The following is a 16,015-nucleotide window of genomic DNA, read 5'->3' on the forward strand; positions in this document are numbered from 1 at the left end:
TAGATGATTTAATTTAGACCTTTTTGGTACAAATGGATTCATTTATAACAGTGGTTGACCAGGGACCACTTGACCAGGGACCACTCTCCAACATTAATATCAAAAGGATTATGAATAAGTTTTTGGTCAACTTTAGATTCGGTTTGCTTATTTGGGGTGGTGGTTCAGAAAATTGTATTGGATAGACCGCATCAGTTCTAGTTTCTGATACAGAACATATGCCATCCAGTAGTCACCATCTGCTCGCCTAAAGGAAACCATATTTAATAGTCTAGAGCTGATATGCTCTATCCAATGCAATTTTCTGAATCACCACCCCAAATAACCCCAGGAACAGGTCTAAAAATGAAGACACCAAGATGTCCTCGCTTCCAGGTGCCACATGGAATGGCTCCGCTCAGGGGGAGGGAGGAGGAGAAGAAGCAGCAGTTAGCAGACTTGTTGCAACTTTCATGGGTAGTCAGCCTCTCCCCTTTTGTCATCCCCATTGCCTCGGCACTATAAGAGGGTTTTGCGAGACTCTTGTTGCAACGGTGTTGGGACCACAGGTTGGGAACCACTGATTTATAACAATGGTAAATGATTGTAGGATGAATTGAGTCTGGTCTAATTGAAACTAGTTCCTTCCCTTAGAACTCTCACTTTGAGTACCATCTGGATCTGCAAATAGTTGAATGGAAATTGTTTTGTCGTTGATGAGTTGGACTGATACTCACTCTGAGCAACTATAACATTGGCCAAAATGGCTTTGCATTAGAGTAACCCACCCATCATTATGTTAGCAATATTTTTCCTTCGTTCACAATCCCTTTTACTGCATGTAAACTTCAATGACTGCAATAGTTGGGTGTGGGGAAGGTCCACATCACTTTTTTTTTTCAAAGCACAAACCTGCTTGTAGAAGTTTTTGTAATATTGTAACAAGAATATCACTTTCTAGGGAGGTTTTATGTATGAACGTTATAACAGCAGATAAAGTTTGCTTAATTAGTTCATATCATTCCAATATTACAGATAGCTTAGATGACAATATAACCCCTGTATCCACTGAATCAGTATACAAGGTTTCATTTATCCATGTTTCACAAAATACGTCCTCTAGGCATTTTTAATGTGATTCTATGATTTTTTTTTGGTTCAGGGGTTCATCATTTCAATGGTAGTTTCTATTATCCATGGTTTCAGGTATCAATTGAAATTTTGGGAACATATGCCCCACAGATACTGATGCAGGTCTCATTCTCTCTGTCTGTTTCATTAACTTACTCCTTATACTTTTACTTCTGCAGTTCAGTGTCATCCTTAAACAAAGAGGATTGTTAAGATTTCTGTACCTATTTCCTATCATGTAAGGGAAAAAAGTTAAATCTTCATGAAAGAGAAAATGAGCCCCCTTGAGTGTCACTCTGTTTTCACATTAGCACATAGCAAGGTCTTTGCCAAGTTGCTCTCTGACTGACTGCTGCAGATGCTCTTTCTCAAGTATTCAGAGTCAGATCTTTAGTGCAAGTCTTCAGGGACAAACAATAGCACCTGTTCCTCACAAGATATCAGACCAGTTAGTCCATTCATGTATCTTTAATGAAGCTCCAGGGCAGATGGCAAAAATAAAAAGGCATCATCATCAAGTTAGCCGAGGAGACAGCAAAAGAGTTGTTGACACAACAATGCATGGCTATTTTATGAATAGAAAGAAAAGAGAGCCTTTCTTTGACATCTGCTGGTGTCTTGATTTTCAAAAAGACTGCTGGAACAGAGAAGCAATTAACCTTTCAGAGAATATGTATGATTTGATGAAACTGGCTATCCTCATGCCCCTAAACCAAGCAGTATAAAGTATTGGGACTGCATCAGCAAAGTTTGTTTCAAATTTACTCAGAAAGAGTGCTACTTTCCTAGGTCAAATGTCCATGTGTTACATGTGATTTCAACAATGTTTAAAATATTTGACTCCTGAGCTGTGATGATTCCTTGTGATGATATTTCAGAGAGCACATTATCTGTGCTTCCATCTCCATAAACATGATAATGTTCTATTCTGGTAGGAAATGTGAGGAAGGTCTTTACCCAGTCATTTCTTCCATGGTATTTTGATTCTGATATAGAGAAAATCTGAGTTAAAAAAATGAAGATTCTGCCAAATCAGTAGCCTCTCTCTGACATTTTAACATAGTTTAATCACTGAATAGAGTGGCAACCAATAAACTGGATTAAGAATAAATAAACATCACGCCAGTCATTTCGGACAGTGAATTTAAGTGAAGGAAAGGAAATGTGGGCAGCTAAATGGTAACTTCTCCATCTTTTCCGTACTATCTGTTTCTACTCCTGATGCATGCAATAAATATTTCATTCACTGGAACAAGCTTCTAGAAACGCCTATTTCATTCACAGTATTTTTCCTCCCTGTTATCTTGTTTCTTCTTGTGCCATCCCAAAAGGGACAGGAATATTTTACTATAATAACTGCAAACTGACTCTTTATAATTTGGATCATAGGAGCTTTGCAGGATCCTGGAGGCATTTGCTTCAGTTTCCACTCTAAAACGCTTGAAGTTAGGGTAGAGCACACTTTATCCACTTTCTGTATAATATTGTATTTTTCCATGCCAAAATCAAACAATTACATTGTTTACTCAGGGAATCAGTGGGAAAAATTATCATACAAGAAACTCAGTAGTATTATAAAGAAGTTGATACTGGGCACATGGGAATCAACTTCAATTTAACTACGTAAAATGTGTTGCTACCAGAGAGAACTGGGCTTACCTCAGCTAAAATAAAAGAAATGGCTGCTCACAGCTAGATTCTTTCACGCCCGAGTGCCATGGTAGTAATTGCACAAAGACCTTTTTATTATAAGTTGATTTTCCTGAGAAATGGATTCCGAAAAATACTGTAAAGTGTTTATATTTTGTTTGACCTTTATTAACCTACATCATAGGGCTTTCCCCCCAGAGAAGAGTTGTTGGTAAATTAGCTCTCTTAGAAGTACACACACGGTAGCCTTTCTGGTCTGCATCAGACATCAGGAGAGAAACATGGATATGACAACAAAATTTGGCAGTATTTAAATGGTGTCATAGGTCAATTGAGGGATTTTTTTGCCATACAAAGTTTTCCTTAGAATCAGAACAAAAGGAAAATGCTTGGAAATTCATGTTGATTTTAAAATAGCATTTTATGTCATTCATTTTCAACAAAAGAAAGGGATGATGAAATTGTTTTTTGTTTGCACATAATGCATTTTTATATTTTCTAGCTATAATTCTATGAGATTTTATGTTCAATTAGATAGTAATAATCACCACAATCATTGTATTTTTTCAGAGTATAGACAAAAGTATGCAATCCAGTTCTATTAACTATTATAAATTAAATGTTTGGGACAATAAACAGTTAATTTTAAGATTAATACATTGATCCCAATCTGCCTAGTTCTAGATGCTGAAGGGAGATATAATCAAAGTGTTAAAAAGTTTCTCTTCTTGCTTTTTTTGCTTATTTATATTTTTATTTATTTATTTATTTATTTATTTAATTTGTGACATTTATATCCTGCCCTTCTCACCCCGAAGGGGACTCAGGGCGGTTTACAAGTATATATACATACAATATATTATGACTATATTGCAATATTATTAGTAATATTGCATGTAATATAAATATCCAATTATTATAGTGAATTATAATTATTATTACATTGTATTACATCATAATATTATTATTAATATTACATGTATATACAATATATTATAAGTATAGTATAATATTATTATATATTATTATATCATTAAATTGATACAGGAGACATGGTGGAAAGATGTCTTCCTGGCCCCGCCTTCTTCATTCTGCTCCAGAATGGCAGTTAGACCTTTGTTTGTTTTTATGAAGGTCAAACAGAATTTGATATTGTGGGATTCATTCAGAAATGCTCTCTGAATACCAGTCGATAGATATCGGGCTACATGATAGCACTTCAAGCCAAATGATTTAGGTAGACAAGCAATTTATATGTTACAAGTGAAGTATGTACAGCAAGAGATATTCATTTAATTGGGACTACTAGATTCTGTAGTCTTGCTTTTTAAAAACTTCATCTAAGAAAATATTTAATAAGCCATATTAATATTTTGAAAACACTGAAATACTTGCAAGCACTCAAAATGTAGCACAGTTCAGATAGCAATGGATTAAAATCTGAATTACTAAAAATATAACATTTGAATACAGGACAAACTAAAACGAAGAAAGCACATATGAAAAAATTGCCCTCTCAAGGCTATCTTGTTTTACTGCAATCCAAACATAGAGATTTAAAAAAGCAAGGCAGAATAAGAAAAAGTACCTGTGAATAAAGCTGTTACACATTTGACACTGATGGAGAGCAATGTTAGCGTGGCCTTTGATGTGATAATGTGAAATTGGTAAGGGGTATGGTAAGGATAAGGTTCGATGGGACTCTGTGAACACAAGCAAGCTTTCAGTGCTAGAGAAATATCTGTCAGGACAAATTTGGGCAATTTCTGATCAGAGATTCTCTTCTGTTTAGCAGGTTCAGGGTCACATGCCTCCGCTCATGATCCCAATTTTTCCACACGACCAGCGGACACTGGCAGCGGCGGCTGCAGCCCAGCAGGGATTCCTTTTCCCCCCAGGAATAACTTACAAGCCAGGTAAGTGGATAGGGACACAGATCTATTTGGCATGTTAAAAAAATTGCTATGGCTACTCTTGTGATCTAGTTTGGCATGTGATCTATTTTGGTGATACACATTTAGGTATAGAGAAGGGTACATTTGTATGTATTTATTAATTTTGCAGATCTGGGTTAAAATTTCTTCTAGAGATACCCAGGGAATTGGTTGTGTGAGACTGTATTCATTTTATTTCTGTGCAGCATGAAATCATTTCCTTTGAATTTATTGACTCACTTCCCTGCCAATTTGCATTTGAGAGCAGCCCAGTTCTTTATAGGAAGGTTACATATATCTCTTTTTTTAAAGGTCCTTTCTCATCAGCATGTACACATACTCATCTTTTGTGCAAACCTTCTTTATAATTAGAGATAAAAAGTGAAGGCAGGTATGATTTAATTTGTGTTTTTCAAATATGCAGCATTTTGTATGATTTTCATCTAAATAACAGAGGTTTCAGCAGTTCAGCAGCAATCATCAATTCAGGCTTGTAACAGGTCATGCAACTTCACAGTGAGAGATGTTTGGAGATGATTTAGCAAATGTTATGATTTCTTTCTTTATTCCTTTGAGTTTACTGGGCTCTTGGGGAATTCAATTAAGGATATAATGGTTTGAAGCTACTTTCAGAGTTTCCTTGTAAACAGAGCTTTAAATGTTTAAAGCCATGTTAGCAAAGGAATTCAGGGTAAGAAGATATTTAAGTAAATAAAAGTCAACCTTATTTGAATATATGTGTATATTCTTTTACTGTAAGCCAAGACCTCAACCCAAAAGCAGGAGCTTGCACATTAATCTTCTCCACCTTTAATTAATACTAAAACAAATTTGGTCCCAGCATTTTTTGATGTTAAATGTAAAATTTACAAAATAATACTTGAAGTCAAGCACTTATGTTATTCAGATCTGTTCTGAAGCAAAACCTTATGTGTTAAAATGTACACTGTATATTAAATATAATCTAAGTTAAAAATAAACATTTTTTCAGGGAGTATTAATAAAATATTATGCAAAATTATTTCTGTTTGTTTCAATTTTCTCTTTCAGTCTTAACTTCATAAAGTATATTTGTGGATTATTATGTATGACAGCTGATAAGTGTCTGGGACTCAGAGTGGCCATTGATCACTTTTATTGAAAAGATAGTAATATCATGTACTTGACATTATGTTATAATAAAACTAGTGTTAAAGGTGGTCAAAAGCTGAGTCCAAGATCCTGCACTGAATTAGTAGATTGTATGACAGAAACACAGATTTGGAAGAGTCCACAAGAGCCATGCAGTCCAATTCCCTACCATATAGAAATACAAAATCAAAACACACCTGACAGTTAACTATCCAGCCTGTTTCAAAAACCTCCAGGCAGCATATTCCACTGTCAAACAGCTCAAACCATCAGGAAATTCTTCCAAATGTTTAGGTAGAATCTGTTTTCCTGTAATTTGAATCCTTGCTTTCTGTCTTAGTCTCTGCAGAAGCGGAAAACAAATTTACTCCCTTTTCAGTAAGGCATCCTTTCACATATTTAAACATGTCTATCATGTCCCCTCTTAACCTTCTCTTTTCAAGTTAAACATATCCAGTTCCTAAGTTCCTCCTCATAGCCATGGTTTCCAGACCTTTTACCATTTTGTTTGGCCTCTTCTAGACACATTCCTTCTTACATTGGGGTGCCCTGAACTGGACAGAGTACTCCAAACAAGGTCTTACCAAAGCAAATAGGGTAGTACTATTACTTCCCTTTATCTATTGATACAGCCTGGAATTGCGTTACCTTTTAGCTACTATATCACACTGTTGACTCATGTTCCTATATAGTACCTTACATTTCTCCCTGCTGAAATTCATTTTTTAAATTTTGGCCCGGCTTTTAATATGTTAAGGTAAGTTTTAATTCTGATTCAGTCTTCAAATTAGCTACCTCTCCTAATTTGGTGTCATCTGCAAATTTGATAATTTTGCTCTCTGTTCCATCATCTAAGTTACTTATAAAGATGCTGAATAGCAGTGGGTCCAGGAAAGGGCCTTATGGCATCTCATTAGTCTCTTCTTTCATAGATAAAGAGAGCCATTGGTAAGTACTAGGCTTGTGTGATCAATAAAAAATATTTCAATACTCATTATAAAATTAGGGGGTGGGGTAAATTCTTTTCTAAAGTGTTTCCAAAATTGAATGGGATCTGTATCGTAACTATAACAAGTTAACTACTTTTTCATTACTTTTCATTAAGTAATTAATGTTGCCAATGGGGAAACTTCAAGAGTCCTTTCTCCCTCATTGCTAGCTATATTGGAATGAAACTAGCTATGATTATAGAACACATTTACCACTGTTAGCCCATCAAGTTTTGGAACGTTTCACTCATCCACAGATCTTTGGGGCGTTTTCAAAGTTTTTACAAACAACATTTTTTTTTTTTAAAAAAAACTACAAGAGCTATCTCCTTGAATTTTGTATACAATTGACACAAGATAACAGGGGATAATTCCCCCCAAGTTTCAGCTATCTCATTGAATGTCTCTCATATTAACCAATAGAACTTCAATTTAGGGATTTCTTCCCAGCTCAGAACTGATTTACTTATTTGTATTGAAGTATCAGTCAATCCTCCTTTTTGCAGATTCATCAATTTATTGAAACTCTGGCTGCTACTAGGAGGGAAAGATCTCTCCCCTATCCTAATTGGAGCTTTGTGATGCTGAGCAGAATTTTGAAAAATCAAAATATGCTACATTCACAGCATTCCCTACATCTACCAAGCTTGTAACTCTATCAAAAAAGAGAGAAAAGATTAGTTTGGCATGACTTGTTTTTTAAAAACTCATGATGACTTTTACTGATTAGGGCATTTCTTTCTAAGCACTTCAGTAATCTGCTCAAGAATCTTTACTGGTATTGATGTCACACAGACAGGACAGTTATTGTTGGGGCGTTCTTCCTTTCCCTTTTTTGAAAATGGGGACATTTAACCTTCTCTAACATTTCACCTAAAACCTGGATTCATTGTCTTATTGATATGGAAGCCACTGGCACTGATCTTTAAAAATCTCAGCAGATCCCAATTTCTCTCCTCCATATTTGGTACCCTAGGCAGTGTGCAAGGGCATTAAACATAGGAAATTTCTGTTCTCATTGAGTTCTTCATTCTGAGCTAACATCCATAGGGATGAATAAAGCAGCTCTTTACTTGGCTTGATTTAGGCTAATATTGTCTATTTGGAAATATGGTTTTTCTCTAGGGTCTCAGGTAGTGGTCTTCTACAACTTGTTACTCAATCCTTTATTTTTTTTTTAACTGAAAATACCTGTATTATTCCGAACACCAAATCATGATCCCTTCCTTCCACTGCTCTGTTACACTTTTCAGAGATTTTGAATCCCCAAGCTAGCAAATATCATGTAAGTGATAACATTAAAAAAATTAGTTAGCATACTTTTGAATATTGTATAGTGTTTCCGGCATAGCAAGTACTAATTGAGAAATCTGGGCTTCATATATCACCTAATTAATTTTTATAGACATTCCTGTTTGGTATTTATAGCATGTACTGAATTAATTAAAACTTTAAGGTGCTGTTCCACTCAAATTACTGTTGTGTCTGCTGACCCACATGCACTTGAGAATTCTCTTAGGATACACTGTTATAGAGGTTGGATCTTAGTTAAATCAGGTACAACTGTTATAAAGCCAACACATATTTGAATGGGCTAAGCAATTACTGTTAGTTACTTTGACTCTCTGTTAGCTTGGGGAAAGCTGTTCAGAGAAAACATGATTCTTTGCCAGTGGCTGAGCCAATGGATAGTTAATTTAATCAAACCTGGGGCTGAAGTGTTTGGAAGACGACCTCTTCATTACAGCCCCAGAATATGCTTAGACAGAGGATTTGGAGGCCCTGCTGAATGAGACAACCCATGCTTTAGGGAGTGAGGAATGATTAGACAGAATGTTCTGACAAAGGCCAACCCACTGAACAGAAAATAAGAGAAGTGATCTATATTTCATTCTTAAAAGGGCAAAAAGTGAGCCAGGGGGTCCCTACTGCATTAACAATAACGCTTCTTAGGAATTTTCTTAGAAAAATGCACTACAAATAACCATTTTCTGACTAGTAATCTGAGTAGATCCAACCAGGACTTTTTGAACATGTAGTGTAGAGCTTAGGTCAACTACACTTCCTCACAAGTTGTGCACATTGAAAGGAATGTGTGAATTATGCACTACACATGGATTCCTGGCTACTTCACAACACCAATTTGACAAAGTTGGGGAGCTGAAAAGGCAAATAAAGGAATGATGAGGGATTGTTTCTCACCCCCACCTTTTCTTTCTTGAGCCATTCTCCCAGTAATCAAGACTGCTACATACCTATACCTACAATGAACCTGTTCTGACTTGTTTTGTCTATCTTCATAAAATTAAAAAAAAATAGGTCCTCACGCACACATTCCAAATCTGGAAACAAATTTGGGGGGGAAATGCTATAACATGTTGAGTGATAGATTGCCAAGACATCTACTGAAAAACTTCTTGATCCAATTTTTTTGTGTTCCAAAAGTTGGGGGGGATGCATCTTCTGTAATTAAAAATGTTAAATTTTCACCATCACTCCTCCACTCATAGTTTCTGCGCAACAAACATGTCCCTGCTTTATTACTGTCAGGAAAGCATTCCATGTGTATGAAGTGTCTTGCTTTGTTCTCTGGATAATGCTATTATATAATGTAGTGGGATTATAGTAACCAGGTTCTGTTCACTTTCAACTGCTCAGATTTAATCCTGGAAGGGACAACTTTAGGACAGGGATGAGGATGGCAAGAAAAAAGATGAATATAACCTTGCCATTAGCCAAAGAAAAAACAGTTGTCAGCAGGTGAGCTGGAAACACTATAAGATGTGGTACAGACATTAATACATTAACTTGAAGGCATATATATTATCTATCTATCTTTGCAATTTCAAATTATGGAAGTATGACAGCTTCAGGTGAAAAAGGAGTTCCATTGGGAATTCGCGTGTGTGTATGTATGTGTGTGTGTGTGTGTGTGTGTGTGTGTATACACAGTGTATGTGTGTGTGTGTGTGTGTGTGTGTGTGTGTGTGTGTGTGTATATATATATATATATATATATATATATATATATATATATGTTTGACATGGAAAGTATTTTAGTACAAATAAAGCAACTGGTATTGAACTTACAAAAGGAAGAAGATTGTATGGGGTGGGTGTTGTATGGAACAGGCATGAATAATTCATAATATTTAAAGAAAGAATGCCTTGGAAATGTTTGTCAGTGCATTCTCAGCTTATCTGTGTGCACTTATTTTTCCCCTATTTAAAGCATCATTAATTCAATATCCTTGCAACTTCTTTTTTTAAACAGAAATAAAAATGTATATTTATTGAAGAAACATTATTTAACTTTGATGAGGATACTATATATTCAGATAATTTTGCTCAGTGTTCAAGGAAGATAAGTAGAATTATCTAGTCATAAAGAGCAAAGAGCTTTATATGTGAGGAAAACAATTTAGCTATTTTAAAAACAACAAGCCAATGCAGACTAAAATCAACCTTATAGAAAAAGAGGGGAATATGATCACATTTTATGAATGTTGCTCCATAGGACACCAATACAATGTAGGTTAGGAAAAGAATTGTAGCAGTGCTCCATATGCAACCAGAAGCCAATTGTTAGTGGACTGTGTACAAACGCATACTGTGCTCAATGGTCTGATGAGGTATTATGGATATGATGCAGAGAGACCTTGTGGATTAGAACATCACAATTCATTTTAAAAAGTGAAAGCTACTTAATACAGTGAGCTAGTCTGAGTACTGTAGTGCTTTGGTCAGTAAGCAAAAGGAGAGTGTTTATGAGGGTTTTAGACGTTGCCATGTTTGAGAACTGAGCTGGGGATGTCTGTGCGTCTCTCTGTGTACATATGCCAAATTCACAATTCCCTGGCTGCATTATTTGAGGAGGATTCTTCTATGTCTACACCTACAGTTCTACATGTATGTGAAAAAGTTCCTGCAAAGCAGGTTCATTATTTGAAATGTGAAAGATGTTCAGAGGATCTGCTTATTAAAAACACAGCCTAAAGGTAGAACATAACACTGACTTGAAATTAATCAGTGAAGTGATAGTCTACAAAGCATAGTTATTGTGTAATTTTTCACTCACCATTAAAAAAAAATGAAGATCCTGTTCTTAACGTACACACACATACTCAGATCAGCCCAGCTTTGATTAAAATGTTGATGGTTATAGACATTGGCCAATAGTGGGTACAATCTGAAAAGACGTTTATTAAAACAGCCAAGTATCTTCTTACTTTAGAGTAGGCCTATGCAACCTGTTGCCCTCCAGGTGTTTTGGACTTAAGCTCTCAGAATTCCTGACCATTGGAAAACCTGGCTAGGGCTTCTGGGAGTTTGAGTCCCCAAAACCTGGCTTGCTTTAGGGTAATCCTATATTGTTTGTTACACTGTGCAACTTCTGAATTAACACAGTCCCTCACCCTGAATTCTAAACACCTTAGGGATTCTCTCAAGAATGCTGCCTAATGTATGGATGCTTGCACTATTCAGTTATTTGCAACAACTTCCTACATGAAAATTTTCATCATAGTGGGGGAGATCTAGATTTCAAAAGCAGAGATGCTAGTGAAATGAAGATGGGGGTGGAAAGTGCGGTTGTCCTCATAATATTCATACATACACAATGTTATTTGATTTTATATAAGACAATTCCTCTGCAAAACCAAGCAAATAATGATCTCATGAGATTGGAAAATTTACTGAAAATCACCATGGTGTTGGACACATTTTTTATTCAGGTATTCTAGTTGTAGAAGGTTTGTCTATAACCCATTTTGCCCTTTGGGATAGGTCAAAATTTCAAAATGAAACCGTTCTCAATGATAACCTTGGTATCTTTAAAAAATGTTTCTAAAAATGCCGAGCTTGGAGAGTATGGAGTTACTTAGAGAAAGAGTGCCAAGGATCAGAGCTATACAACACCCAGACCACATGCAAACTAAAACCATCACCACTAATTCTATTTTATTGCTATGAAATCATGGAAATGTGATATCCTCCAACTGTTCCAAATTGGCAGGGACAGTTGCAATTTTGTGTCGTCATATTTTCCAATTGTTTTTTAAATGCCCCAGATTCTCTCTCCTCCATTCAGTTTCCTCCTTTGTCCTCATCTTAGCTCATCTGCAATAACCTGAATTTAAGTGCAAAAATAGTTTGCACTCAATTAAATCAGCAGGGGGAGATGACAACAAGAGGTGGAATGCTCGGGCAAAAGGAAACTGCTGCAGCCTTTCCAAGCTTATGTGTTCTTTCTCATTAATACTTTTTGTCATTTTGTTCACATTCTGATGTTGCTTGGCGACATGCATCCTGGTTTTTATGTGTGAAATATTTGAGGGCATGAGATGTCTACTCTAGGAAGTATTCTCAATATGCTTTGCTTTTGTTTTCTGAAAAGAAGAAAAAAAACGCCTTTGAACATCAAAAGAGGAGCTCTAGCTTTTTCTGGTTTCAATTGAAGTCAGGCCAATGAAGTTGATGATGGGAACAGTGGGTCATACATTGGGTCCCATGCTGCCTTAAAGTACAAAATCCTGGGGCCCTTTCACACTTCATAATTATTGCTTGATATCTTGTCTAGTTTTTCAGGGAGGACCAGACAGATGCAATTCTGATTCTTCTCTTTTGTTACTATGTCATTGCAAGCCAATCCTCATTGCCATATACACAAATAGGGGCAAGTTGGGATGGTTGAGTTAAAAAGAGTTCAGCTTTATGCTATGGGCTCATCACAACAAATAACTGAAATCAAGACCAAAAAATGTACTGAAAAAAGAAGTTTCAAACACAGCAGATGCTCAGCATCTGACAAGGCTTGGCCTTGGTGTCCCACTCTGTGTCACGTATCATCTGAAATATTTCTAAACATGCAATTATTTTTCAGGGTTGCTGTGCTTTGTGATCTGTAATCAGAGGGAACATGCTTAGGTCTAAAACATTACAATTTATGTTTTGCCAGTTTGCCTACTAGCTATCTGTTGAGCAGAAGTTCCAAGGGAGAGCTGCAAGTCTGTGCCCAACAAACTCCTTTTGTTTTTGCAGATGTTTAGGCTTAGAGCAGTGTGGTGGAGCTCAGGCCTTGTTTGTACTTGTCTGCTGATGTTCTCTGCTCATTGTCTAAACCTGCATGCATTGTTCTCTTTGACAGGTGATAACTATCCTGTGCAGTTCATTCCGTCAACAATGGCAGCTGCTGCTGCTTCTGGACTCAGCCCTTTACAACTCCAGGTATGTGCCAGAACAAAAATATGTGGGCTCAAAGCCAATGTTTTAGTGGAAAACTGCTAACCAGCTGTATGCTAAGTAAAGACTTGAATGTTAAGTAATTTTTAAGCACAGCCCCAAAAGGATTAACACCTTACATGCTTACCATGCTGCATACAGAACAGTGTGCTGTCAGGTTTGATGCTGGAAAATACAGCAAACTTTGTATTGATATCAATTAAGTTAATAATTGTTAACACAATCCAGGTTTTGTTGAGAATTTTTAATCCCATTGATTTTACTGAAAGAATTAAGCATGTATTTAACTTTTTGGTGTTAAAATGAATTGGAATATAAGAGTGCTTAGTTGTGCTGAAAAGTGTGTGTGTGTGTGTCTATACAACATCTAGCTATTTACTAGGAGTCATGTTTAGAACCTTTCTACACTTTGGTAATCTGAAGCGGGTGCCTGAATAAATAAACCTTTGGGTGGGGGGCTTGGTGAAAACTGTTTCATAAACTGCACACTTGCAGCTTCTGTATTTATGGAATCTCAGTCTTTCCATGCGTTAAGTTGGTAGAATGCCAGCAGCCATCAGGAGTCTGAGTATGGTCCCTTGCTAGGTCATTTATTTATTTTTGTCATAGGGGGAACTAAATGTTGTGTGAAAATGATTTACACTCCAATTTATTATATAGCTTTTTAATATTCCCCAAGAAAAGGCACAATAGTATCAAATAATGAAGTAGCAGTCAAATGCTTATACAGGGGGTGTGTTTTGTCATCACGCTAGAGGTTTACTTCTTGGTCATTTAAATGATGGAGCTAATATGTCTTATGACTGTTTCCAACCAGAGGAGCAGAAGTGTGGTGTAAGGTTGGTCCTGGCAAAAATTGCTGTGGTGCTCTAGAGGCAATAGGCTTATTCAAGCATTAGCTATTGTAGACCAGAGATTACTTTATATCACAATATAGCAGTTAGTCTCTGCAGTACCAGAGGATTTGATAATCCTGCTATTAATCAGTTATTTTTTTGGGCTGTATGCAGATGGCCTACCAAGCCAAGGAACTTTGCAGATAATCCTTTGGCAGCAGTGCATAGACTTTGAGGCCCCACTCCACACCGGGTCAGCACCTGAGTTGACTAGGAATTAACGTGAACTCACAGAAGGTCCATATTATGTACTGCTTTTCGTCTTCAACTATTGTAGACCTCACAAGAAAGGACTAGATCTTTTCCTGACACCCTGCATATTAATTTGCAGAAAGCAATTCTTGGTCAGAAATAGTACAGTGTGGCAATTAGTACCTTACTTGGGTCATCTGACTGTGTATTTTAGGAAGTAATGTTCTGCATGAAGATAAAGTCTTCAATTATCTTTCTTTCAATAGTGCTAGGTATTGTAGTTGTAAGGAATCCCCACAAGGACAGATGTTACAATAGCCAAAGCATTGTTATGTCTTCATATACATGACCAGCATTACTATTCAGATTGCTCAAAGATGGATGAAAGAAAAATTTTGGTAGATGTGAGTTGGATCCAACCTTCATTCACCATATTCACATTGGTATTGATTCACTCTTGAGCAATTTTCTCCAATTAACTTTTACTGTAGCCTCAAGAGCCAGAGTGGTAAAGTGAGTGTTATACTACAGTTCTGGAGATCAGGGTTCAAATCCCTGCTTAGCTATAAAAATCCACTCACTGACCTTGGGCTAGTCAGCTTTAGAGGAAGGTAAAGTCATAGTCTCTCTGAACCAATCTTGCCATGAAAACTCCATGATACATTGCTGTAAGCCAGGAATTATTTGAAAGCACACAATAACCCACAACACATTTGGATATTGAAACACTGTAAAATATATGATAGCTGTGACATATAAGATAGTCTATGAGGAAGCAAATCCTTAGCTTGGCAACTCTTTCTTATATCTTACATGTAGTCTTGCTATCAGGACCTCCCTGTTTGACCAGAGAGGGGTTTTTTTTGTCTAGGAATTATCAGTTCTAAATGGCAAGTCAAAGTTTTTAGCACAATTTTACTCATTAAAAATGATTTCTTCTCTACAGTGTTTGAATGGGCTACATACCCACTCTCAGCGGTGATTACATACCATATAAATATTCGATGGGTCAAATCTTTGGGATCTAATAGATGTGCCACATCATGGACAAGTTGCTTGATGAGTTTCCTCCTTGCAAACCCATTAGGGATGTTGATGAGATTCTGTACATTGCCTCTTACAGCATTTTGGAGATGGCCATTAGACTGGTTAGAAGGTTGACCTCAGCAACTTCTTTCCTTATTGCAGATTGATTTAATTAATAAAGTTATGCTTTATGTGAAGTCCAACTTTGGGGTCTCCTCTTCTTTCCCTAGTTAGAAGAGGACAATAATTAAAGTGGAAAGTTCATGCTGTACTGGAAAATGTGGAAAGCTATTATCTGAAGCATGTTCTGGATGAAAACATACTGAGCTCAACTTTCAAGTCTATGACATTCCATTTTGGAGATGGCAAAATACTGGGTTTGGAAAGGCCTTTCAATAGAATTCCTAAACGATTGCTAATACATTTCCTGTACTGAAAATACGACTTTGCCACAGAAAACAAGTTTATTGTAAAATTGGTGTAACTTTTGAACAAAAGACAAATTTTCTGTACAGAAACAGCTTTTCTTCTGAAAATTCTTTTTCCTATGCAGAAAACCTCACACAAAACCATATACATTTTTTGCACAGCATAAGTCCTGAACAGTGACTAATCAATAATTAAATTTATGAAGATTTACATCCTCACTCACATATACACAGTTGTAGAAAAATTATTCATAATTTGATCTCTTATCTATACTGAGTTTGTGATATGTTAAAATTATGGAATATGCACGACTTCCAGTCTGGCTATCTTTCTGACATGTGAGCATTTTCAAATAGGAACATATTCAAACAATCTCCAAGCAATCTCCACTTTTTCCCCAAAAGGAAGTCTGGAATAT

At 36.3% G+C, this 16,015-nt stretch overlaps 1 protein-coding gene across 13 annotated transcripts in view; it reads left to right on the forward strand.

The window, feature by feature from the left end:
• sox6 (SRY-box transcription factor 6) overlaps positions 1-16,015 on the forward strand; it is a 524,097-nt gene that overhangs the window by 414,664 nt on the left and 93,418 nt on the right. For 10 of the 13 annotated variants that reach the window (XM_016993151.2, XM_008107320.3, XM_062977163.1 and 7 more), the window contains 2 exons: positions 4,553-4,676; positions 12,960-13,039. In XM_016993151.2, coding sequence (XP_016848640.1) covers positions 4,553-4,676; positions 12,960-13,039 — 204 coding nt within the window. The remainder of the gene's footprint in view (positions 1-4,552; positions 4,677-12,959; positions 13,040-16,015) is intronic. The other 3 variants (XM_008107272.3, XM_003214737.4, XM_003214736.4) reach the window with 1 other exon arrangement.

This window comes from Anolis carolinensis, chromosome 1, assembly GCF_035594765.1.
Source record: "Anolis carolinensis isolate JA03-04 chromosome 1, rAnoCar3.1.pri, whole genome shotgun sequence".
Classification (NCBI taxonomy): domain Eukaryota; kingdom Metazoa; phylum Chordata; class Lepidosauria; order Squamata; family Dactyloidae; genus Anolis; species Anolis carolinensis.